The 24,740-nt window shown below is 46.8% G+C and overlaps 1 protein-coding gene and 1 long non-coding RNA gene across 5 annotated transcripts in view; one reads left to right on the forward strand and one right to left on the reverse strand.

The window, feature by feature from the left end:
* The first annotated feature begins 133 nt into the window (after positions 1-133).
* Positions 134-6,180, forward strand: LOC308571396. Its single transcript, XR_014001381.1, has 3 exons — positions 134-276; positions 3,581-3,698; positions 5,272-6,180. It is a non-coding gene; the product is annotated as an uncharacterized lncRNA (long non-coding RNA).
* Positions 6,181-12,733: 6,553 nt separating this feature from the next.
* The window catches only part of GJC1 (gap junction protein gamma 1), a 35,678-nt gene continuing 23,671 nt past the window's right edge, over positions 12,734-24,740 (reverse strand). For all 4 annotated transcript variants that reach the window (XM_081166697.1, XM_081166695.1, XM_081166694.1 and 1 more), the window contains exon 2: positions 12,734-14,322. In XM_081166697.1, coding sequence (XP_081022823.1) covers positions 13,128-14,303 — 1,176 coding nt within the window. In that variant the 5' untranslated portion in view covers positions 14,304-14,322 and the 3' untranslated portion in view covers positions 12,734-13,127. The remainder of the gene's footprint in view (positions 14,323-24,740) is intronic.

The following is a 24,740-nucleotide window of genomic DNA, read 5'->3' on the forward strand; positions in this document are numbered from 1 at the left end:
TTGATTATGAGAGAACGCGCTTGTACATGCAGGAGTGGAGGTTTTGTGTTTTGGTTTGCTCTGTTACTTATATTTTGTTTACCTATATTTTTTTTCTATTTAATATTTATCTTGTAGCTTTATACCTTCGTATTTCATGTTTTATTAGATAGCTAGGGGTAGGATTGGGAGTTGAGGCAGCTTAAGTCGGATATTTAGGTAGGTGAAAGAAGAGTTCTACTTATTTTTTTTAAGAGTGGCTCTTGCGAGAAGACAAGCTTCGTAATCTTGAAAAAGGTAAGGAGGATCTCTTCTGCTTCTACTTGTATCCTGGGGTTAAGAGCCCAGAATCCCGCCACCCCACCCCTGCCATGACCTTAGCATCCTTGGAGGCTGCCAGGCCAGTCAATCTGCTGAGTCCAGCACCTACTGACCAAGAGACCTGTAGGACACTCTCTCTATAGCAGGCGCCCCCAAACTCGGCCCTCCAGCTGTTTTGGGACTACAATTCCCACCATCCCTGACCATCGGGTCCTGTTAGCTAGGGATGATGGGAGTTGTAGTCCCAAAACAGCTGGAGGGCTGAGTTTGGGGATGCCTGCTCTATAGCCTTTATTTTGGTATCTCTACACAAAACACATGGAGCGAGGGATGAACCACACCCTCCGAACTACACAGGTCAAGTCGCTGCCCGAACTCTCCACCCAAAGCAAAAATGAGCTGGAAGCGTGCAATAATCCCACAAGAACCCCATTAATTGGATTGACGACGCCAGGATGTCTGTGTTAGCAGTTCCTGATTGTTCCGACTGGCCATTATAAACGACATGATAATCACAATGCTGTACTTCATCCACCCATCCATATCTACAAATAGATCTATCTATCTATCTATCTATCTATCTATCTATCTATCTAAACTTATGATAACATTCCATGCAACCGAAGAAGTAAATTTATGGATGCCATAATTAAATTGACTAGTCTTTAAGGCACTACCAGCCTTTTGAGGTGTCTTTCCACTCCACCCACCCAATCAAAAAAGGCCCACTAAGAAAATTAACACCCCTTCGAAGTACCACTAAGTTTTTTGTTTCAATTTTTTATAAATTGTATAACTTACCATTCTTATGCAAGGTAATTTACTTCCACCGAGGATAAGCCCATCTACAATTTTCAGATCCTTTAATTCTGAAAGAAGCATGAGTCAAAAGAGAAAGGAAAAGTTAAAAAGGATGTGGAATGCCAATAAGCTTGGCCCATCATCCCTGTCCCATCAGCTACGCTGGATGAGCTGATGGGAACTGGGAGTACAATGGTATCTGAATGGGCACAGTTCTCCCACCCCTGTGCACAGCTTGCCTCCCAGACATTATGACCTGTTAGGTGAGATGGGGAGGGGTCCATGTAGAAGATGGCCGTGAAGGCCAGACCTGGGCCTCTTGAGGATGGATGCGAAGACCCCAAAAAGCATTCGCCTGCCCCCAGTACTGACTGCCTCTCTCCACCAGCTTAGGCAGGAGCAGTGCACTAGCAGAATTCTTAACACCTCATTTTTAAGTGCATCCAAACATGTTGAATCATCCTAGCATTGTAGAGTTGGAAGGGAGCTCAGGGGTCATCTGGTCTGACCCCCTGCAATGCAGGTAAAGGGACCCATTAGGTCCAGTCGTGGCCGACTCTGGGGTTGCGGCCCTCACCTTGCTTTATTGGCCGTGGGAGCCGGCGTACAGTTTCTGGGTCATGTGGCCAGCATGACTAAGCCGCTTCTGGCAAACCAGAGCAGCGCACGGAAACGCCATTTACCTTCCCACCTGAGTGGTACCTATTTATCTACTTGTACTTCATGCTTTCGAACTGCTAGGTTGGCAGGAGCAGGGACCGAGCAACGGGAGCTCACCCCGTCGCGGGGATTCGAACCGCCGACCTTCTGATCAGCAAGCCCTAGGCTCTCTGGTTTAGACCACAACGCCACCCGCATCCTCTGCAATACAGGAATCTCAGCTAAGGCATCTAGGGACAGGTGGCCATCCAACCTCTGCTTAAAAACCTCCAAGGAAGGAGAGTCCACAAACTCCAGAGGGAAATCGATCCTTTGTCGAAAAGGAAGTATTTTCCCTGATGTTTAGTCGGAATCTCCTTTCCTGTAACGTGAAGCCATTGGTTCAAGTCTTCCCCCTCCAGAGCTGGACAAAACAAGCTTGTTCCCTCTTCCACGGGACACCCCCTGAGATATTTGAAGATGGCGACCATATGGCAATTACTGACAGGATCCATAGGGTGCCTTTCTCCCCTATCTTCTCACTAAAGGTCCTTTATTCTGCTCCTATTGCTGCAGAAAACGTCAGCCTGCAAGGAGAAATCCTCAAATTCTCCAGCAGCTGCTTGCTTTTGTCTGCCCTCCTGTGGTGAGCTAAAGGTACTACCATGGAAAAAAATCAGACACAAAACTGATAAGTAAAATAAATTCTGCAGTCACGTCTGTATTCCATCACAAGGCATCTAAAGAGGCAGTAATCAGGTGTCCCCGATGGGACTTCTCACCTCTTCGTAGGGCCTTTCTAAAAAAAGAGTGAGGTAAACTAACCTGGAGATTTAGAGCAGTAAATTAAAATAGAATGACAGAAAGAAAACAATGGGTTGGTACCAAAGCAAGTTAATTTGTTATGTGGCCTTAGTAGAAGAAGAAGAAGAGTTTGGATTTGATATCCCGCTTTATCACTACCCTAGGGAGTCTCAAAGTGGCTAACATTCTCCTTTCCCTTCCTCCCCCACAACAAACACTCTGTGAGGTCAGTGGGACTGAGAGACTTCAGAGAAGTGTGACTGGCCCAAGGTCACCCAGCAGCTGCATGTGGAGGAGCGGGGAAGTGAACCCGGTTCCCCAGATTACGAGACTACCGCTCTTAACCACTACACCACACTGGCTCTAGTGTGCACCAATAGGTTCAACACTATTTATTTTTAATTTCAAGCTGTAGTGAGTTGCCGTCTGGATGCAAATGGGAAACCTGCTTAAAACTGGTTCAGTCGGGAATTGTGGGTAGGAAGGTGGAAATATCTAAATTAATGGTTCTTATTAGCCTGAGTAACACAGAGTTAGAAACAAAAGAGGAATGTAAATGGGTAAAATTGATGGTAATTGCAGCCAGACAGGTTATAGCGAGTAATTGGGAAAAATGCAGAAGAGCTAGGGGTGAACCAATGGAAGGAAAAATTGAAAAATATTATAATCTTAGAATATCTTAACTGTGAAGATACATAACATGAAAGGGTTTAAGGTCAGTGAGGAGGAGGAGGCTTGGTTTGAGAATAAATTGAATTATTTGGGCAGGTTTGAACGATTTGGGGCAATTAAAATGTTAAAAGTTAAATAAACCTTGTGGAGGGAGAAGTGTTAAGGTATATAGAATTGTACATATGGTTGTTCTGAATATGTTATTATTGATTATGTAAACCCAATGTATCAGCCGCCTGGGGGTTTTCACTGTTTGTTTTCACTGTTTGTTTGTTTTTACCAACAACCAAAACACAACCAAACTGGTTCAGGGCCCCCCAAATCTAATAAAAATTATAGTGTGCGTTGTCCCTTTTCCCAATAGAGCATCTCAGACTAAGTACCAGAAACAGGGAGCCAGCCTGAGCAGTGGCCCATCAGAAAAAAAGGTAACCGAAGATAAAATCACACTGCAGTTAGAAGAGCGTTCTTCACTCCTCCTGGTAACCCTCCCCACCTATATAATATATACATTCTTATATTCCCTGCAGGTCAGGGTGCACACATACATCTTTCTAGATATGCACTTGGCTAGCAGCTCCCTGGCAGCCACAGAATTCTTGGTTGCCTAGGAGGCCCAGGCAAGTCCTCAAATGCAAGGTTTTCCAGGTTACCTCTCGGTCGTGGCCATCTGCGTGGGCTTTTAGCCTGGGCTTTCCCGTTTTGTCTCTCCTGAAAAGCAAGCGCAGGTCAGTTCGTTACATTCCTCCATCACTATATTTTGAGGGGGGTGGGAGAGAAATCTGAACACTGGGAAAACAGCAGCAAAACTGACCAGCTGCAGTGTTTTGAAATACCGTATTTTTCGCTCTATAGGACATACCCGACCATAGGACGCACCTTGTTTTAGAGAACAAGGGGAAAAAAATTTCACCCTCTCTGCTCAGCGCCCCTTCAGCGAAGCAACAGGAGAAACGGAGCCCCTCCCATTTCTCCTCCCACTTCGCTGAAGGGGCACTGCGCAAGTCTCCCTCTCTGCTGAAGCCGGGAGAGTCTTGCTCTCCCGGCTTCAGCAAAAGGAACCCGAAGCCTCCGGAGCGCAGCGGGAACTCGCGCTGCGCTCTGAAGGCTTCAGGCGGCTATCCCTGAAGCCTGGAGAGCAAGAGCTCTCCAGGCTTCAGCGAAAGCAACGCAAAGCCTCTGGAGCGCGGAGGGAGCAGTCCCCCTGTGCTTCGGAGGCTTCGCGTTGCTATCGCTGCAGCCAAGGAGCCTGCATTCGCTCCATAGGACGTACACACATTTCCCCTTAATTTTTGGAGGGGAAAAAGTGCATCCTATACAGGGGAAAATACGGTACGCTGGGTGAGTGACAGCTGCCCCACCACACCTGGCTGGTCCTTGCTGTGCTGGAAAGTTTCAGGATTCCACCCCTTCCTGCCATCCCGCTCTGCTCCTCAACGTAAGAAAGCACAGATGTCTTAAAGGCAGCAAGAACCCTTTGGAATCTCTCCTGCTACATTTAAGGGCCTTCTCAGTGATGGCTCCAACCGGGTGGAATGCTCTGTCCCATGAGACTAGGGCCCTTCAGGATTTAAGCTCCTTCCGTTGGGCCAGAGCTATTCCACTGGGCCTTTAATTTGAATTCAGCCTGATCTTTTATTTCCCTTCTCTTCCTTCCCCCCTCCCCTTTTATGAAGATCACCCGCTCTGAGACCCCACAGCTCATTCTTCCCTGGCCTCCTTACTGGCCCAAGTAGGACCAATTCAGCCAGCTAGCCCTGGTGATTATCTAATTGGTTTTTGATTTTTATTGTTATTCATGTTTTTATACTGTATTTTATGCTGCTTTTATAATTAAGTGTTTTAAAGTGTTTTAAATTTGTTGTTAGCCGCCCTGAGCCCGGTTTTTGAACCGGGAAGGGCGGGGTATAAAAATTTATTATTATTAATTATTATTAAAATGTTTCATCCCATCTTTACCCCACACTGTCAATGTGTCCTTCTGATCTTCCAAAGGGTCCATCGTTCTTCCTTATTAACACAATGATCTTCAACTCTTTTCTCCATCCCCTTCAGCCCTTCATCTTAGGCCCAGGGATTGAGCTTACTTTGCAAAACGGTTCTGAAGATAAGGGGTGATGAGGGACACAGAGACCAGCCTTTCTGAAGCTGCTGTTAAGAGAAAGAAAATTTCCCACATACAATACGGTGCTTGCAGCTTAGAAGACGAGACATGGATAGTCAGACAACTGAAGATGGCAGGGGGAAGATCTGGATTACCCGATTACATACTGCAGAGATCTGTACAACCCTGTTATCGTGCTATGTTTTAATTTCAGAATCTGCCACTTGCTATTTATAAAAGTGCCCTGGAAACAGCTGGAAACGATGAACCTTTAAAACCACAAAAACTATAACAAAGCAGTGAACCAATCTAATTCCCTTGTCCCATCCTTTTGTCAGGAACAGACCTACCTCACACAAACTTTAATTCCTTCTGAACAGCCACAAGAATACAGTACCGCGGGTTACATACGCTTCAAGTTACAGACTCCGCTAACCCAGAAATAGTACCTCAGGTTAAGAACTTTGCTTCAGGATGAGAACAGAAATCGTGTTCTGACTGTGCGGCGGCAGCAGGAGGCCCCATTAGCTTAAGTGGTGCTTCAGGTTAAGAACAATTTCAGGTTAAGAACGGAACGAATTAAGTATGTAACCAGAGGTACCACTGTACATTGATTTTCAGTATTCTTTAGACACATTAACAAATGCACAATACATTTATTAGTGGGTGGCATCTTACGGATTCTTTCCAACCTGGCAGAAGCATCCCTGAGTTGAAGACTATAGTAGCAGAGTTTGAAAACATTGCAAATCTAGGACGTGATGACATTAAGTCTGAGATAAGCTGCCTCAATATCCCCCATGATCTGGCAAAGGCACCTTCAGAATATGTTTTACATTGAAAATAAATAGCTTTGAATATTCAGGTTTACAAGTTCCCTGAAGGAATTCTGGGTGTTGAGTCATGTTCCTGGAATTTAAATATTTGTTGGCTAGATGTAAGGACCATTGTAAGGATGGCAGTTCTCCCTAATTTCTCTTGCCTGTTCCCAGTATTACCAATGAGGAACCACCAACTTATTCTCCTAAAATGGCAGAAAATGTTGGAAGTCTTCTGCAGCGAGGATAAGGGATTGGGAAGTGGCAAAGGTTCCTTATGCAGGAAGTGGAAGGATTTAACTTCCTAAGCCTCAGAAAGTGAGTGTTCCCAGTCAGCTGACGGAACAAAAAGGTTTCACTTACTTTTGGACTCGCGTGGCAACGCCAACAGATTGAGAAGGGGATGGGAACAAACCCAGGGTTTTGGTCTCAAGTGTCTGAATGGAAGACAATGTGATCTTCCATATCTTCATTGCAATTTGCAAAATGCCTTTGAAATTAATACACAGAGGGCAATCCTAGCCCTGTTAATTATAAAAACCCGGTGCTGAGGTTTTTGTACCAAACAGTCTTGTGTTCCTGAAAAACCTTTTAAGGTTATGCTGCACAGTTTGGTATTGGTTTGTTTTTTTAAAGGCAAGCTACCAAATTCCCTTTCTGTTCTGCATTTGTCCCTTACTACTATGTGCTTCTGATGCTGGGAGCTGTTGCAAACCCAAACTGCTCTCCAACCCTGCTGGTTTGCATTACTTACCGTCTCCCGACGCCTGCAAGTTTTGGCTTCCGACCAGCAAATATCCCCCCTTCCGTCTCGAATGCCTTTCTGTTAGCATCACATTGACCTTCCGTTTTTCCGTCATAAAAGCACAACGCATCTGTATATTTCCAGGGTTTAAATGTGAGCACGGGGCTCCCTAAGCTTTGGAACATGGTTTGCGGAATGCCCACTCAGCCCTGGAAGGAACGAAAGGGATTGATAAAATGAGTGTTTTTAGAGCACATGCAGAAAGCCTCAGGATAAAGAGTGCAAGTCTGCATCGCGTGACGTAAAAGTAAAATGAGCTGGAGTAGTGTAATGGCTGGAAGAGGAAGTTGCAAATCGGGGAGTTCCGGGTTCGAATCTCGCCTCTGCCAGGAACTCACTAGGGTGGCCTTAGGCAAAGCTACTTTCTTGCATGCTTCATCCTGCCCCTTCCATCTGCAAAATAGGGGAGAGTAACTTACCTCTCAAGGCTGTTGCAAGCATTAAAACATCCAGATACCACACATGAAACACACAGAACACTTGAAATGTTTACAGGTGTTATGTGGTATAAAAATTATATTTAACACAAGTCTTTCAACTTGCTTGTGACAAGGAAGGAGGCTTCTATTTTTAAAAATCAAAATTTGACTCCCTTTTTTCCACTGTAGGGCATCAGTGACTGTTAATAGTATATATAGCCCATGGTTTGTTTTTTTAAAATAAAATAAAATGCTGAGGACTAGTAACTTTTCTGGATTTATTTGCAAGTTGACAGGAAGCCCTAGCACCCACTTCTGCGCTGGCCATGCCTGAGGATGTGGCTCTCTCGTTGTCCTCTCCAGCCCCACAACCACAAGAGCGGCTTCTGAAAAATTCATCATGAAACGGAAGCATGCAAATTTATCAGATTCCTATGCACCTTGTACCTCCTGCCAATAGCAAGCGGCTTACTATGTCGCAGGAGTTATTGCATCTGTGTTCAATACCCGGAACTGAATGCACTGCAAAAACTCACAGCCTGCCAACAAAAGAAAAGGAAGTATTAGGCGTATTTTATTCCCAGGCCTTTTCTGGAAGCCACATACTACCCTGTCCCATAATATTAAACTTGAGGAAAAGCTATAGTTATTCAGCAGCAAGGGGAAATGTATTCTGCACATGCTTAGGGACACAATCGAACACTGTTGCTTGACATTTTCCCAAGCCGACAATGACAAGGAGCTCCAGGGCAAAACCCCGGCTTCAATAGAAAAATTCATCTAGTCCTCTTCCTCCCCAACGAAGAGGTTTTGAGAACTTGCCATGTGACGGCTCGTCGGCATAAAAGAAACATCCACTTCACTGGAAGCCACACATGCTCCATTTCAAAGTAAGATGAACTCTCCCCTCTTGCAGCTAAAATGAATATGAAACAGCTATGGAAACAAGGGTTTGGAGCTCCAGTCACTTTGCATTTGGGGGGAGAAGTTTAACTGCTGGCAGCAAAAGTTTGCCTCTTTTCCTGTGCAAAGTGCAAAGGAATGCAAATGACTGTCGCAGAGAGAAGCAAGCGGAAGCAAGCCCAAGCAACTACCGTCATAAAAAGGTAAAGGGACCCCTGACCATTAGGTCCAGTCGTGGCCGATTCTGGGGTTGCGGCGCTCATCTCGCTTTATTGGCCGCTTCTGACTAAGCCGCTTCTGGCGAACCAGAGCAGCGCACGGAAACACCGTTTACCTTCCCGCCGGAGTGGTACCTATTTATCTACTTGCACTTTGACGTGCTTTCGAACTGCTAGGTTGGCAGGAGCAGGGACCGAGCAACGGGAGCTCACCCCGTCGCGGGGATTTGAACCGCCGACCTTCTGATCGGCAAGCCCTAGGCTTTGTGGTTTAACCCACAGCGCCACCCGTGTCCCATACCTTGGGTTAAATATGCTTCAGGTTGAGAGTTTTCAGGTTACTTCCGGGTTTCGCAGCTCACGCATGCGCTGACGCTCAAAATGACATCACGTGCATGAACGGAAACGGCGAATCGCGATCCGCACACATGCGGGTTGCATTCGCTTTAGGATGCAAACGGAGCTCCAGAACGGATCCTGTTTGCATCCAGAGGTACCACTGTACGTGGACACATGCAACAGTGGTTTTCCAACTTCCTGCCTTTAGGGATTCCCTTCTTGCCAAGTAATTTCTCTGCATCCTCAGTAGAGGCAAAGGAGGCACTGCCCCACCAACCCCCCTGCCCTCAGCCAGGTTGCCCCTGCCTTCTTACAACTGGTCAGGGGGTGGGACCCGCCTGCCGTTCGCTCTGGCTCCCCCTACTGTTGGCCTCCCAGGTATCCACCCTACCACTGGACACCAGCAACCACAGTGTCGCAGAAGATTCTGCGGCTTGTCCTACAATGAACCAAGCAGGGCATAGGCCAGGCCTTCTGGCCTTTACATGGCTTCAGGGGGACTACGGGCACACTCTAGTATGCAAACACCCACATCCCAATGCATACTGGGAATAATGGGCAAGTTGTCTTTCCAACTCTTTACTTTACTGGTCCTTCTGGGTTGTTCAGAGAAGGTTTTGAAAGCTGCCGTTTTCAGCTTGTCAAGGGATGTGCCCCATTCCGCCCATCGCTTTGCCTGTGCAAATGGGCTGTGCACACACAACGGCTGTTGCACACACCCCTATCTTGCGCTGGGTGCTGATACATCTGGGCAAAAAGGTAGAATTCAAGACCCGTTTCTGTAGTCTGAAGGCAAGCACTGGACATACCAGCATCCACGTCAGGGAAAGGCAATTCTTGGCACCTCAAATGGGTCTGCCTGTGCAGTTACCACCCATTTCCCAAAGCAAATGGAAACAGGCACCCGTGTATACTTTTCCTGGTGCCACTGTTGGCAGGCTTCCCATCCGCAGTGCTGGTCGGGTATCATTCTGCATCTACGTCTAGAGAAGGGTCACAAAAGGGAGATGGACAGTTTACAGGCTCCTTCCTCCTGCTCCTCTTTCACCTGCCCCCTCCCAATTGCAGCTTTTAAGGCATCCGATAACCTTACATCTCAAGAGCCATTTCCGATCGAAGAGTCAAGGAATAGTCAGATAAGCCAACTTGCTTCAGCTCAGATGGGTGAATGATCAAACCTCATTCTAAGGTTAATGAAGATATCCACAGATAAGGTTTTTCAAACTTCCCATCGCAGACAGAAACCATCCTCAGGGGAACTTAGAAATCCAGCATGTTTTTTCAGCCCTTTTCAAGGTTATAACAACAACAACAAACAGATAGGTGCTGCCTTTTAAAAACCAGAACCATGTATTTATCTAAAGTTGGTCCAGAAAGGTTGGTAAAGATTATGACTATCTTCTTAAAACTTTCGGGACAGTCTCTTTTGCATTCGAGTCAGCTACTTTACTAAGATCTTCAGAGAAGTCACTGATCCACATACAGTCATACCTCATGTTACGGACGCTTCAGGTTACGTGTTTTCGGGTTATGGACCGCAGGAAACCCGGAAGTACCGGAATGAGTTACTTCCGGATTTCACCGCTCGCACATGCGCAGAAGCGCTAAATCACGCATGCACAGAAGCGCCAAATCGTGCTAGTGCCTGCACAGACGCGGCGCTTCAGGATGCGAACGCTGTGGGTTGCGGACGTGCCTCCTCAGGGATTATGGCCGCAACCTGAGGTACCACTGTACTCAATTATTCTCCTGTTATGCATATACAGTGGTACCTCAGGTTAAGTACTTAATTCGTTCTGGAGGTCCGTACTTAACCTGAAACTGTTCTTAACCTGAAGCACCACTTTAGCTAATAGGGCCTCCTGCTGCCGCCGCGCCGCCGGAGCATGATCTCTGTTCTCATCTTGAAGCAAAGTTCTTAACCTGAAGCACTATTTCTGGGTTAGCAGAGTCTGTAACCTGAAGCGTATGTAACCCGAGGTACCACTGTATGGTTGAGATGCTCTCTCGTCACAAAGAGGAAGCACCCAAGTCCTATCCTTTAGAAGCCTTTAAAAGGCAGTGCAGGGTATTTCCAAGGAAGCTGTGAAGGAATGGATCCGAACTTCCAGAATGTAGTTTATAGGGGTTGGAGACCATGCTTAAGAGTAGTCATGATGACTAACTCAAGTCTTGTGATTTCAAAGGATCTACCCCAAGCATGACTAACTCTGGGGCCAGTCCTATCCCCCCACCAAAATTTTAGATTTGCGTACTGTGAGTTGCCTTGAGGTGTTTTTTTTTTGGGGGGGGGTTGAGAGAGAGAGAGAGATAGATGGAAAGCCGGACGTTTCGGAATACATCCAAGTAGGTTTTTTCAGCCTGGCCACCCCTGACTTCCATACCTTGGGAAGAAAACATAGAGTAGTTCCGCGAAGAATAGCCCCATACCACCAGAAGACAGGGAGCAGAAGAGAACAGCACAGCCCTGGATTCGTAATACATTATTAGTTGAAAGTAGTGTACACAGCACATGAAACTCTCATCTCTGTTCTCCCTTGCCCTTGCCAAAAAGGCATCACCGAAGGCACTAAACATTGCCTTCTCTGTTGTCTAATTATAAACCTAAGACAAATGCCAAAATCCGACTGGTCTCTTGAGCAAAACAAACTCTGAACACATCTCTCCCCTCCGCCCCTAGAATTCATATTGCTCTGAGCAATGAGAAAAATGGGAAGCCATTTAATCAGAACAGCCCTGTCATTTAGCAACAATGAAGAACCCTTCAAACAAGGCTGTATGCAAAGGATCCTTTTTCGGAGATTTGGAGGCGAAATTATTTTGCTATACTTGCCTCCCAAATATCCATGTGCATGAATTCTGCACCTCAAATGACTATGGTTCTCTGGTTTAAGCAGAGATTTCAGTTCTCACAGCGCTTCCAAAAGCTCAGAAAAATCTGTTTGTCCAGTGATGAAGGCGGTACAGCCTGGAGTTGGTTAGTGAGTGGGTGTTGATAATGCCAAGGTTGGAGGTTTGATTCCCATATGGGACAGCTACGTTATTCCTGCGTCGCAAGGGTTTGAAAGAGAAGATCCTCAGAGTCCCAACTCTACAATTCTGTGGAGAATTACCGTATTTTTTGCACCATAACACTCACTTTTTTCCTCCTAGAAAGGGGAAATGTCTGTGCGTGTTATGGAGCGGATGCCTGCGGGTGGGATCTGCTGCAGTCGTGAGCAGAGGATCCATGGTTCCCCTTCCTTCCCTCCTCCGTGGTTACAAAGTATGGATCCTCAGGATTTTTGCATTGGGCTACTCCAAACTCACTGTCAGATCACATGTCTGTGGCCACAGCATGAACCACAAAAATCATATATCCACTATTTTGTTTAGAATTTTTTTTCTTGTTTTCCTCCTCTAAAAACTACGTGCGTGTTATGGTCTGGTGCGTGTTATAGAGCGAAAAATACGGTATATTAGAAAGCTTCATAGCCAGCCCCTTTAATTCTCTGAAAAGCTGTCACTTCTCTACCATTTCGGTTCCTCCCATGTTTGAAAAACTAGTGTAGAAAAAAATAAGCACACATCGGAAGTTAAAGAAATGATAAGCTAAATATCCAGATTGTGACACTCCAGGCAAGCGCTAAATACATGGCTGGTGTAACGCTTTCTTGCTGCTGCCAAGCCACAATCCCTCCCTCTCTCTTAGTTAAGCAGTCGCTGAAGAATTGTGCTAGGCATCAAATTGACACTTTAAAAAAATTCCAATATTCCCATCCCTGTTCATGAGCTTCTCTAACTTTTTTTTTTGGGGGGGGGGGAAGCACCTCATGGTCAAAATTCAGGAAAATCTAAGGTGAATTTTTTTTTTTTAGATCTGCAGGCCTAAGGGGGGGGGGGAAACAAACAACTTACAAAAACACCCAGAATTACCAACTTTGTTTCCTTTTAATATAAAAAGTATAACTGAGATATCCAATGTACAAATACCAAAAATTGTGCATAATAAAATGTACCATAATGCTGTACACACAGTGTAAACCGTTCCAACGAGAATGATTGGGTTTTTAAAAAATAAAAAATAAACCCGGGTCTTCTCCTGACCTGGAAGAAACAAGAAATAAATGTTCTGGAAACAGTGGAATGTGAGCACAAACGCTTCTTCTCCCCCCCGCCCCCACCCCTTTGGAGAGTGTCCTTTGGCAGCCCCAAACACCCCTGAACTTAAACAAAGCCAAACATTTTATTTAATGGAATTCCTTAGGCAGCGAGTCTGCTGGTCAGCGTTAAGCAGCACAGCATTAATTCCCAGGCGGGGCAGCGTCAAATCCAGACCGAGGTTTTCCCATCCCCTGACTTGCTGCTGCCGCTGCTTTTATTTGAGCTGGCCTTTGGCTTCTTCTCCTTGGAGCAGGTTGGGTTGTTCTGGTTGTTGTAGGCTTGGATGGCGAGGTCTAAGCGTTCCTGGGCGACTTTGATTTCCCGCTGGAGGGTCTCCAACTCGGTGGGGATGTTCTCCTCGTTGCTGCCGTATTGCTGCTCTTGGGCGATGTTCGCCTTGTTCTGCTTGTAGGCCATTTTGGCGTTGGACAGTTCTGTGTACTGGATCTGGTCGGGCTTCACTGCGATGTTGTAGCCCGGAGGCGCGGACGGCGTGTTCCAAGTGAACGGGTAGTTGTAAGTCCCCGAGTCCTCCAGCTCTTTCTGCTTATTGTTCAGCGTGTCCCGGATGGTGCCAAACCCCAAGTGGAGCATTTCCCACACGTTCAGAAGTAAACAAAGGCAGCTCACGCCGTACATGATGAGCAGGAAGATGGTTTTTTCCGTAGGCCGCGAAATGAAGCAGTCTATCGTGTGCGGGCACGGCTTCCGGCTGCAAAGGAATCTCGGGCTCACTTCGAACCCGTAGAGGAAATACTGGCCGACGAGGAAGCCTATTTCAAAAACAGTCCTGCTCAGGAGTTGCAGTATATAAATCTTCATGAGGCCGTCCTCTCGGATGCGCCTCCTGCCGTCGTGCTTCACTTTGGTTGGAGGCGGGTTTTCCTTGTTCTCGCTCTCCAGCTCGATCTCTGGGTACATCATTGGGTCCTCCTCGTGGTCGTCCTCAGCCTCTTCCAAGCCCCGGTGCTGTTTCCAGCGCATGGGGAAAGGCTTGCTTCGGAACTTCCTCTCCGTCTCGCCGTGCTCCACCATCCGGGCGATTTTGTGAATGGCGTAGGCCAGGTACATCACCGAGGGAGTGGAGACGAGGATGATCTGGAAAACCCAAAAGCGCACGTGGGAGAGCGGGGCGAAAGCGTCGTAGCAAACATTCTCGCAGCCCGGCTGTTCCGTGTTGCACACGAACTTGCTCTGCTCATCGTAGTAGATGGACTCGCCTCCCACGGCGGTGAGGACGATGCGGAAGACGATCAGCAGCGTCAACCAGATCTTCCCAACGAACGTGGAGTGGTTGTGGATTTCTTCGAGGAGACGTGTCAGGAAACTCCAACTCATGGTGGTCAAAGGCTGTTAGCTAAGAACAAAAAAAGGGGGGATTGGGGGAGAAGAGAACGTGGCTATTAATATCTCGATATAAACAAAGCAAAAGCCCGCTTAATCCCCAAGCCACTTTGCAAGAGTGCAAGGAACCTGAAGCAGAAATACCGCAAGACTGGTTAACGTGCAAACAGTGCAAGGAAATGAGATTTGTCCTGTTGTGCCGTGAAATATACTACAAAAACGCACCTAAGTATAAATTTCCAGCTCTGCGAAACTTTCGTCTACCAACATTTTGCATATACATGTTTCTACCATTGCATGTTGTCCTCTACTTATATACTTGAATAATTTAACCATTCTCTTCATTTCCAAAGACCAGCATAAAAAACCCCACATTACACCCCAACTAAGGAAAAGGCCGGTTCACACAACGGAAAGGAAAATTATTGCCAAGTGGTATTTTGAAATTAGCTGCTGCTGCTACGATCTATTTCACTTTGTTTTTAAACTATGTACAAATGTGGATTTGAGTGTGCGTATTTACTCACAAGCAGGGCATTTATATAAATCACAGACTGATTTAAATTATTATTTAAATCACCAAGGAGGAGGCTAAAGCCTCCAACATTCCAATTAACATATTTCCTAAGTAAGCATGTATAACTAATTGGTAGTTGTAACCATTAAAACATATCTGCTTATTACAGCATTTATACTTCCTGGGCTCCAGGCTCATGCAGCTGAGGGCCAGATCTCAAGGGGATCCATGAGGCTTTGGGTCCAGTGGATCCAAACGGCTTAACAAACCGTACTCCTTGGCTTAGGGTTCTAAGTGAACAATGCAGTCTATATCTGAACTGGCCCTAAAGCAAATGCTGCCTGGGTGTCAAGTCGTAATTTATAACCCCCAAAGGCATGTTATTTAACATTTGATAACTTAGTTTAAAGCAGGAGTGGGGAACTGCAGGTCCAGGGGGCCAAATGTGCTTCTATCTGGCCCTGAAAACTCTCTCCAGGCCATGCGCACCCCATCTTGTTCTGCACCCTTCTTAAGTAGTTCTGCCTGGTTGGAAAGCATCCTTGAGCAGTGATGCCACTTGCTTAGATGGAAAATGCAGAGAATGGGGTTGGGGTTGGGTGTGTGTGTAGAAAATTAATTTTGCATGGCTAGAATATAGCCTACTGCAGGAGTTCCCAAAGTGCAGGGAGCACCAATGTTCCACAGGCTTCATTCAGGTGGTCTGCACAGGTAACTCTGCATAGTCATATGCTTGGGAAGGTGTGTACAGCAACTGCCCCATTGTTCCAACAATCAACAAAGTCATTAAAAAAAGATCCTATTTAAAATTTTAAAGTCTGGTTTTAAAACGCAACTTTTAAAATCATTAGGTTGCGTGTGTTTTCAACCCACCCTGGAATATGATGTCCTACTGTTGTATACCATCCTCTGGTTTTCAAGAATCTGCCCAGCTGGGCAGTGTTCAACATGGTTTGAAGGTGGTTAGAGTAAAGGGACCCCTGACTGTTAGGTCCAGTCGTGGACGACTCTGGGGTTGCGGCGCTCATCTCGCTTTATTGGCTGAGGGAGCCGGCATACAGCTTCCAGGTCATGTGGCCAGCATGACTAAGCCGCTTCTGGCGAACCAGAGCAGTGCACGGAAATGCCGTTTACCTTCCTGCCGGAGCGGCACCTATTTATCTACTTGCACTTTGACGTGCTTTCGAACTGCTAGGTGGGCAGGAGCAGGGACGGAGCAACGGGAGCTCACCCTGTTGCAGGGATTTGAACCGCTGACCTTCCAATCGGCAAGCCCTAGGCTCTGTGGTTCTGTGCCCCTAAAGAATCGGGTTCACAGTTTGGACCCTGCACTGTCGCATGAGGCAAAGGCGTCATTGGTAGCTCAGAGTGCCATCAGGGCTGGCCGATATATTGTCCAAAACCGGTTTGAAGTCCATATCATGATATCAGTTTCATGGTTTTTAGCTGGCACTATACTGCAAATCATGGTGTCTGGGGGTGTGCTAAGCAAAAATCACCAATGTGGGGGGAACCGTGAAGCCAGCCAATGTCTCCATCCTTATTTTAGACATTGTGATATATTGGTGCATAGCAATGTTTGGCTGGTGATATAATCGCGATGTTGAAAACCAGATTATCGCCCAGCCCTAAGTGCCGTTTATCAGCACAGAAGCGCAGCCAACAAATAAAGGAAGTGTATTTGTGCTCTTCATGGAAATTCCACCTTGCCAAGTGGGTCAAAAGTCAGTCTGGTGTAAGTACGCAAACTCATAATCTAGGGAGACTTGGTTTCAAACACCCATTCAGCCATGAAGTCTATTGGATAACTTCAGATTGAAGCTCCCTCACAAACTTGTTAGGTATAAAACAGGCCTGAGAAAACTGTATGTCTTCCACCTTGAGCTCTGTGAAGTTAAGGATGAGCTAAAAATAATAAACAAGAGCTGTGAAGTTGTCCAATCCTTTTTTTAAAAGAAAAGGGGGAAAAGGCTTAACATTTATGTACCGTGCAGGGAAAACATTACAGCCAAGAGGCAATCCAAACATGGACATGGGCAAGTTAACCTTCTCCAATCCTAGGCCCTTATCTCCCATAGAGTATGACTCTTTTTTTAAAAAAAGACAGAGACAGAAATATCTTTCAGGAGACAGGCCAAACACGCCTTATTAGGAAAAAGATTATATTTATGGGAGAAACCCTTCCAACTTCCAAGGCTATTTCAGCAGAGGAAGAAGCTGCCTAGGGAGACTGCGGAAGTCTCCTTCCTCTGGCATTTACCCCAACCCTCAAGGCCTCATGCTCTCTTTACCATTTTAAGGTGTCCACATACATGGAGATTAAAACAGTCTTTTTTCCCTAATGGGAGGCTGTAAAACCTACAACCGGGGTTGAGTTTCCGTTCCGTACTTTATCCCAAATGAGCTATGTTCACATGCGCTGCTGAAAAAATAATCTTGTGTGTGCATGCATATCTCATGTGAAAGGTGCCAGGCAGAGCAGTCGTAATGGGGGCAGAGAGAGCCAGCATTCCTCTATGCCAGCAGAAGCTGGTGCAGAGGCGAATTGCCCACCATCCTAAAGGTAAAGGGAGCCCTGACCATTAGGTCCAGTCGTGACCGACTCTGGGGTTGCAGCGCTCATCTCGCTTTATTGGCCGAGGGAGCTGGCGTACAGCTTCCGGGTCATGTGGCCAGCATGACTAAGCCGCTTCTGGCGAACCAGAGCAGCGCACGGAAACGCCATTTACCTTGCCACCAGAGCAGTACCTATTTATCTACTTGCACTTTGACGTGCTTTCAAACTGCTAGGTTGGCAGGAGCAGGGGCCAAGCAACGGGAGCTCACCCCGTCGCGGGGATTTGAACCACCGACCTTCTGATCGGCAAGCCCTAGGCTCTGTGGTTTAACCCACAGCACCACCCGCGTCCCTTGCCCACCATCCTAGCCACCCCCAAAACCAGCAAGGAAAGGAAGGGGGGTAGAACTGCAATCCTAGCCATTTAGATCAGCCTGTGGGAGAAGGTCTCCTCCGAATCCCATCATCCAATGGTTGTACTTTTATGGTGTGTTTTTTTGTCTCTCGGAGAAACGAACGAGCCGTTTATTCAGCATGCATCCTGATTTACACAACCCTTGCACAACAGTTAAAACCACGTCTGGTTTCCATACTGTTGCAGGCCACCCCAATTTCTGCCGAGCGGTAGCAGAAGATTCCAGGGGTCTTGGCACTCAACCAGAGTTTCTGTTTCCTTGGGGGAAATTGATTTGCAGCAGAGACCAGTGGCTTTAAGAAATATGGTTCGTTTGCAGAGTTTTATGGAGACAGAGTACACCGTGTTCACATCCCAAGAGGGACTTGTACTTCACAGCTGCCCAGCAATGGATATGGAGGCATCCTAAGCACCATCCTACTCTCTCTTTGCAACAGCCTGCTGCCCTTTAGTCCCCACATGGAATTCTGCCCACTTCCTGTTCCTTCTTCCCAGAAACCCCTGCTCCCCACACCTCTGTTGTACAAGGACACCCTCTCTTCCTGTGGTGACATCACACACCCCTGTTACCCTGGCAACCCCCCTAAGGGCCTTCTGCCAGGTTGATTACATCCATTGAGGGGCTAACGGAAACCAATGTTTCTTCAACGACCCACCATCACCAGGTTGGCGTCATGGGGATGATAGCTGGTGTTATTCCCACCCCTCGCTAAATTCACAAATGCAAGAGTTTGCTCAAATTCTGAACCTTCACTGAATGTGGAGATTATGGGGAGTCTGCCCACCCCCAATTCATAACAGTAAGGCAAAGGGTAAAGGGACCCCTGACCATTAGGTCCAGTCGTGGATGACTCTGGGGTTGCGGCGCTCATCTCGCTTTACTGGCCGAGGGAGCCGGCGTACAGCTTCCGGGTCATGTGGCCAGCATGACTAAGCCACTTCTGGCGAACTAGAGCAGCGCACGGAAACGCCGTTTACCTTCCCACCAGAGTGGTACCTATTTATCTACTTGCACTTTGACATGCTTTCAAACTGCTAGGTGGGCAGGAGCAGGGACCGAGTGACAGGAGCTCATCCCTGTCGCAGGGATTCGAACCGCCGACCTTCTGATTAGCAAGTCCTAGGCTCTGTGGTTTAACCCACAGCACCACCTGCGTCCCTAATTCATAACAGTACATACCATTTATTCTGATTTATTTACAGGGCAGTTACACGACAGTGCGAATTGCTTGCTGGGAAAGAGCAGAACAGTTCTGCAATCCCCATGGATCACCTTAGGTGTAAGATCACCTTAAGGCTGCTTTCTCATGGTTTTGACAAGTGCAGTGATATTTCAGGCAACTGAGTCTATGCTTCGGAATGATCACTACCATTTTAGCAGTATGTTAATCCCCTCCCAGCCGCATTCAGTTTTAAAAGTTGTGGTCAAACACGTGGGGCCCATATTAAAAGCACATATATTCATGCAGCAGTGCTTAAAGTTTTTAGAAATGTGGTTCAGTGCAAATGTCGAAATCGATTAGAAAAATGAAACACACTGCAAAAAAGGGCACACTCATGAAGCTTTGTCACGCCCAATAGTCTGAATGGAACACAAAAAGATGTACACCCAAAAGAGTGTGGACAGTCAGCGGTAATTTCAATTCCCTCTGTGCCACCTCCAAGAGAAGGCTGGAAGGATGTGACAATGGTGAAAAGGGGGGCCCCAGCCTGTGGAACAGTCTCCCCATGGAAGTTTGCCAGGCACCAACGCTATAATCTTGCAACACCAAGTAAAGATTCTCCTGGGTTCTGGGGCACTGCCATATTGGTTTTGGCAGCCATGTTTTTTATGCTAGCAGCTGGGTGCTCATTCTACGGCTGGGTGGGAAAAGATTTTTCCTTTTCTCATTTTACATGTTTGTATTGTGAATAAACATTTATAAACAGATGTACCGATATGTACAGTGGTACCTCAGGTTACATACGCATCAGGTTACAGACTCTGCTAACCCAGAAATAGTACCTCGGGTTAAGAACTTTGCTTCAGAATGAGAACAGAAATCGTGCTCCGGCGGCGCGGCAGCAGCAGGAGGCCCCATTAGCTAAAGTGGTGCTTCAGGTTAAGAACAGTTTCAGATTAAGAATGGACCTCCGGAACAAATTAAGTACTTAACCCGAGGTACCACTGTATTTCATTCTGCCCATAAACAGCTTCAATACTTCTTTGTAAGAAGCAACTCAGAAATTGAACAACAGCAGCAACAGCGAGTGGAAAAAGCGGTGATTGCACAGCGCTAGAAGCTGCCAGCCTGGATGGCGAGTTCATTGTGGATTCATATCAGGGATTTCCCGATTTGTAACTCAGCCAGGTATTGTACACTAAAGGGAAGCTACAGGACGGAACTTCACTCCCTGTAGTTGTCATAATTTTGCATTACCGCTGAGAATGGCAAAGGCTTTTCTGAGGACAAAGGGGAAGTCAGAGCAAAAAGTATTATTCTTCCATTTTTATCTGTTTTCTGGCTCAGCTGCGTGGTTTTGCTTTGTTTTTTTAAAAAAGCAACATTCTGCAGCCTCGCTGTTCAGAGGTCACCCATCCCCAGAGAAAAATGAAAGCTGCCAATTTATACAATTATCGGAAACAAGAGTGAAGCTTCTCCCAAACAGCATCATTTCAAATGGTGTAAGGGGTGGGGAAGGGGAATCATGTCTGAAGAAGTCCCTGCATCCAAAAAGCTAGCATGTCAGAGACAAGAGCCCAGCCTGGTCTCCTCTCCTGACAAACTATTTTTCTAGTTCTGGCTCCATGTTCAGCCACGGATGTGCAGAACACAAACACGCTCAATGTCTAGGTCTGGGTACGGCGGCCCAAAGGCACGGACTGTGTGCAAGAAATGCGCTGCCGTTGCCAGGATCGTGTTTAACATTCCACCACAAACCACAGCAGTGAAACAGGAAGCTCCATTACAGTAGTAGCAGCAGCAGCAGCAGCAGCAGCGGCGACTTAAAAAAAATCAAGCAAACCGTATGCCTATGTAAGAGGCAAGAAAAGAGCAGGGGAATATATCAAACAGATAATAATAATAATAATAATAATAATAATAATAATAATAATAATAATAATAATAATAATAATAATTTATTATTTATACCCCACCCATCTGGCTGGGTTTCCCTAGCCACTCTGGGCGGCTTCCAACAGAATATTAAAATACAATAGTCTATTAAACATTAAAAGCTTCCCTAAACAGGGTTGCCTTCAGATGTCTTCTAAAAGTCTGGTACAGTGGTACCTCGGGTTAAGTACTTAATTCGTTACAGAGGTCCGTACTTAACCTGAAACTGTTCTTAACCTGAAGCACCACTTTAGCTAATGGGGCCTCCCGCTGCTGCCACGCTACCGGAGCACAATTTCTGTTCTCATCCTGAAGCAAAGTACTTAACCTGAAGCAATATTTCTGGGTTAACGGAGTCTGTAACCTGAAGCATATGTAACCCAAGGTACCACTGGAGTTGTTTTTCTCTTTGACATCTGGTGGGAGGGCGTTCCACACAGCAGGTGCCACCACCGAGAAGGCCCTCTGCCTGGTTCCCTGTAACTTGGCTTCTCACAGCGAGGGAACCGCCAGAAGGCCCTTGGCACTGGACCTCAAGGAATGGCAAGCAAAGTGTCACAAAATGAGACTCATTCCTGGGATAGACAGCCATTTCCCTCTCAATATTGGAAGGCGTCCAATCCATACCGGGTTAAATTTTGAGGCCCCCAATCTCGCTTCATAAAGAAGTTAAATAGCATTGGGAATATAACATTGCCCCACAGAGCTTCATGCTATTCCAAGAGACCAGCCATGCAAGTGGAGGGGCATTCCAGAACAGTGCCCCCCAACACCCAACTCGCAGAGACACCCCAGGAGGACAACACAGTCAGTGGTAGCAAAAGCTGCTGAGAGATCCAGTGTGGGGCTGCCTACAAGTGACACCCCCTCCAATTTTGGTCGGTATGGAGTCGAGTTCAATCCACTCCAACCCATTTCTCCCACCCAGGTTTCAGCTCTTCCATTCAGGCCAGTTCCCGGCTCAAGCATAACTAAATCATGGCTGAGGGTGGCCCTACTAAGTACTGACTTGGCATTCAATAATAGCATCACCAGGGTAGACATGTCACCAGTTAACCTGCAGGGCAAGATCAGTAGAGGGGATGACCACTGTTGCTCCCATAAAGAGCTATAGTCAGTCTGATAAGAGCCAGCCTTTGAATCAAAGAAGAAGAAGAAGAAGAAGAAGAAGAAGAAGAAGAAGAAGAAGAGGAGGAGGAGGAGGAGGAGGAGGAGGAGGAGTTTGGATTTGATATCCCACTTTATCACTACCCTAAGGAGTCTCAAAGCGGCTAACATTCTCCTTTCCCTTCTTCCCCCACAACAAACACTGTGAGGTGAGTGAGGCTGAGAGACTTCAGAGAAGTGTGACTAGCCTAAGGTCACCCAGCAGCTGCATGTGGAGGAGCGGGGAAGCGAACCCGGTTCACCAGATTACGAGTCTACAGCTCTTAACCACTACACCACACTGGCTCTCACAGAATTGGAAAGGCCCACAACAGCCATCTATCTGGTCCAACCCCTGAAATTTTGCCCAACCCTTTTTGCTTGAACCCACAACCCTTAAGAGTCTCATGTTCTAGGGACTGAGCTATTGTCCTGCCAGCGTTTTGTCTGCAGCATGCGATACCAGCAGCAAGGCAAGGCAAGGGGGATGCAACAGGAAAGGTCCACGTGGAGGCTAACCCCCTCCCCAGCTCAACCCCCGTTCTCACCTGCTGAAAAACATTCCAGCAGGATTCTTTTCGAGCCTTTAGGTACAGGCAGGTTATATACCGAAAACGAACACATTCCTTGTTAGGGAAGGGGTAGAAAGACAGTGGAGAAGCGGGTATGTGCATTTTGCAGAGCTAATAAACGAGCAATTACTAAGGATGGATGCACTCAAGGGAGAAATTCCAGCAGCAGCCACATCTGATTATGTCTCCTAAATTCAATTAGAGTCATTCATCTTTCAGGCTGCGTACGGATGCCAACTACACCGCCATCCATTTCCATGTCCTACAAAACTGGTCTGGTTTCGGGGGCAGAGATATGGGGCCAAATTTTGGTAGATTTAATTAGCAACCTAGGTTTTCCAGAACTCGTTACGATTCCTTATCCCTGAGAACCAGTAACACAGAACAATTCATTCAGCTCTCACTGGAAGGACTGATCCTGAAGCCGAGGCTCCAATACTTTGGCAACCTCATGAGAACAGAAGACTTCCTGGAAAAGACCCTGATGTTGGGAAAGATCACAAGGAGAAGGGGACAACAAAGGACAAGATGGTTGGACAGTGTTCTCAAAGCCACGAACATGAGTTTGACCAAACTGCGGGAGGCAGTGGAAGACAGGAGTGCCTGGCGTGCTCTGGTCCATGGGGTCACGAAGAGTCGGACACGACTAAATGACAACAAAAGTAATAATCTGACCAGAGAAAACACACACACACAAAAGAACCCCTAACTAGTTTTTTGAGGGTGTAGAACATGGCCAACTAGGGTAAAACTAGACATTACGTGGGAGACTCTTGATCGCATCTCCCAATTTATTTGCTTAAAGGCAGCTTGCATGAGATGCAGAGCTAATTGCCTCCCCTACCCCTCATCCCATAAGTATCTCTCTCACACACTTATTTGGAAATGGCTTCAGAATTCAATGGGGAAACTGTTTAGGTGTAGGCCTGGGCGATATATGAACATATCACCCAGGACAGGTATGAGCAGACCGCAATGTCGGCTTCACTATATCACTGGTGAAACCCTCACCGCTCCCAAGTCCCTCTGCTGGCGACTTCCTCCAGCGAGCGTTGCTAGAAGAGGGACTCAGGAGTGGTTTCACCAGCAATATATCGCTGGGTGAAACCGCCATCCCGATAACAGCTTGTTCCTCCCTCAGCATCTTTTAACTGCTTGGCTGAGGAGCGTGCAGTTGCTGCTCCCCTCTGAGCAGGTAAAGGATCCCCCAGCCCAACACTGGCTCCCCCAAAAGTGGGGGAGCAACAGGGACTGCTCTGCCAGGGATGGGGTCTGGGGATGCTGGACCGTGATGCTGAAAAGCTGATATTACCCAACTCTACTTAGGTGTAGATTGAAAAACAGGTACAGTGGTACCTCAGGTTAAGAACTTAATTTGTTCTGGAGATCCGTTCTAAACCTGAAACTGTTCTTAACCTGAGGTACCACTTTCGCTGCCGCTTTAGCTAATGGGGCCTCCTGCTGCCACTGTGCTGCCGGAGTATGATTTCTGTTCTCATCCTGAAGCAAAGTTCTTAACCCGAGGTATTATTTCTGGGTTAGCGGAGTCTGTAACCTGAAGCGTCTGTAACCTGAAGTGTCTGTAACCCGAGGTACCAGTGTAATTCCTCACAAGTATCTACGAATGAGTTTTCTAGCCAACAACATTTCCTAAGTGCATTTCTAAAGACTCACCACTGCAGCTGCAAAGGAACTACAGTGGTACCTCGGGTTACAGACGCTTCAGGTTACAGATGCTTCAGGTTACAGACTCCGCTAACCCAGAAATAGTACCTCGGGTTAAGAACTTTGCTTCAGGATCAGAAAAGAAATCGCGCAGCGGCAGCGGGAGGCCCCATTAGCTAAAGTGGTACCTCAGGTTAAGAACAGTTTCAGGTTAAGAACGGACCTCCAGAACGAATTAAGTTCTTAACCCGAGGTACCACTGTACTGAATTATCAGTAGACAGAACAAGAACTGACACTGGCAGCACTTAACATGTCTTGTCCACACACCATCTGCTGGAGGGTGGCAATTCGAATCATGGTCCCACTTCAAATCACCTCCCCCACAAAGCTGCTGCTAGCAGGGGGAGGCTTTTTTGGGGAGGGCGGACATCATCACTGCGGCCACTTTTGTGTGTTTGT

Source organism: Podarcis bocagei, assembly GCF_964188305.1.
Source record: "Podarcis bocagei genome assembly, chromosome: 13".
NCBI lineage: Eukaryota > Metazoa > Chordata > Lepidosauria > Squamata > Lacertidae > Podarcis > Podarcis bocagei.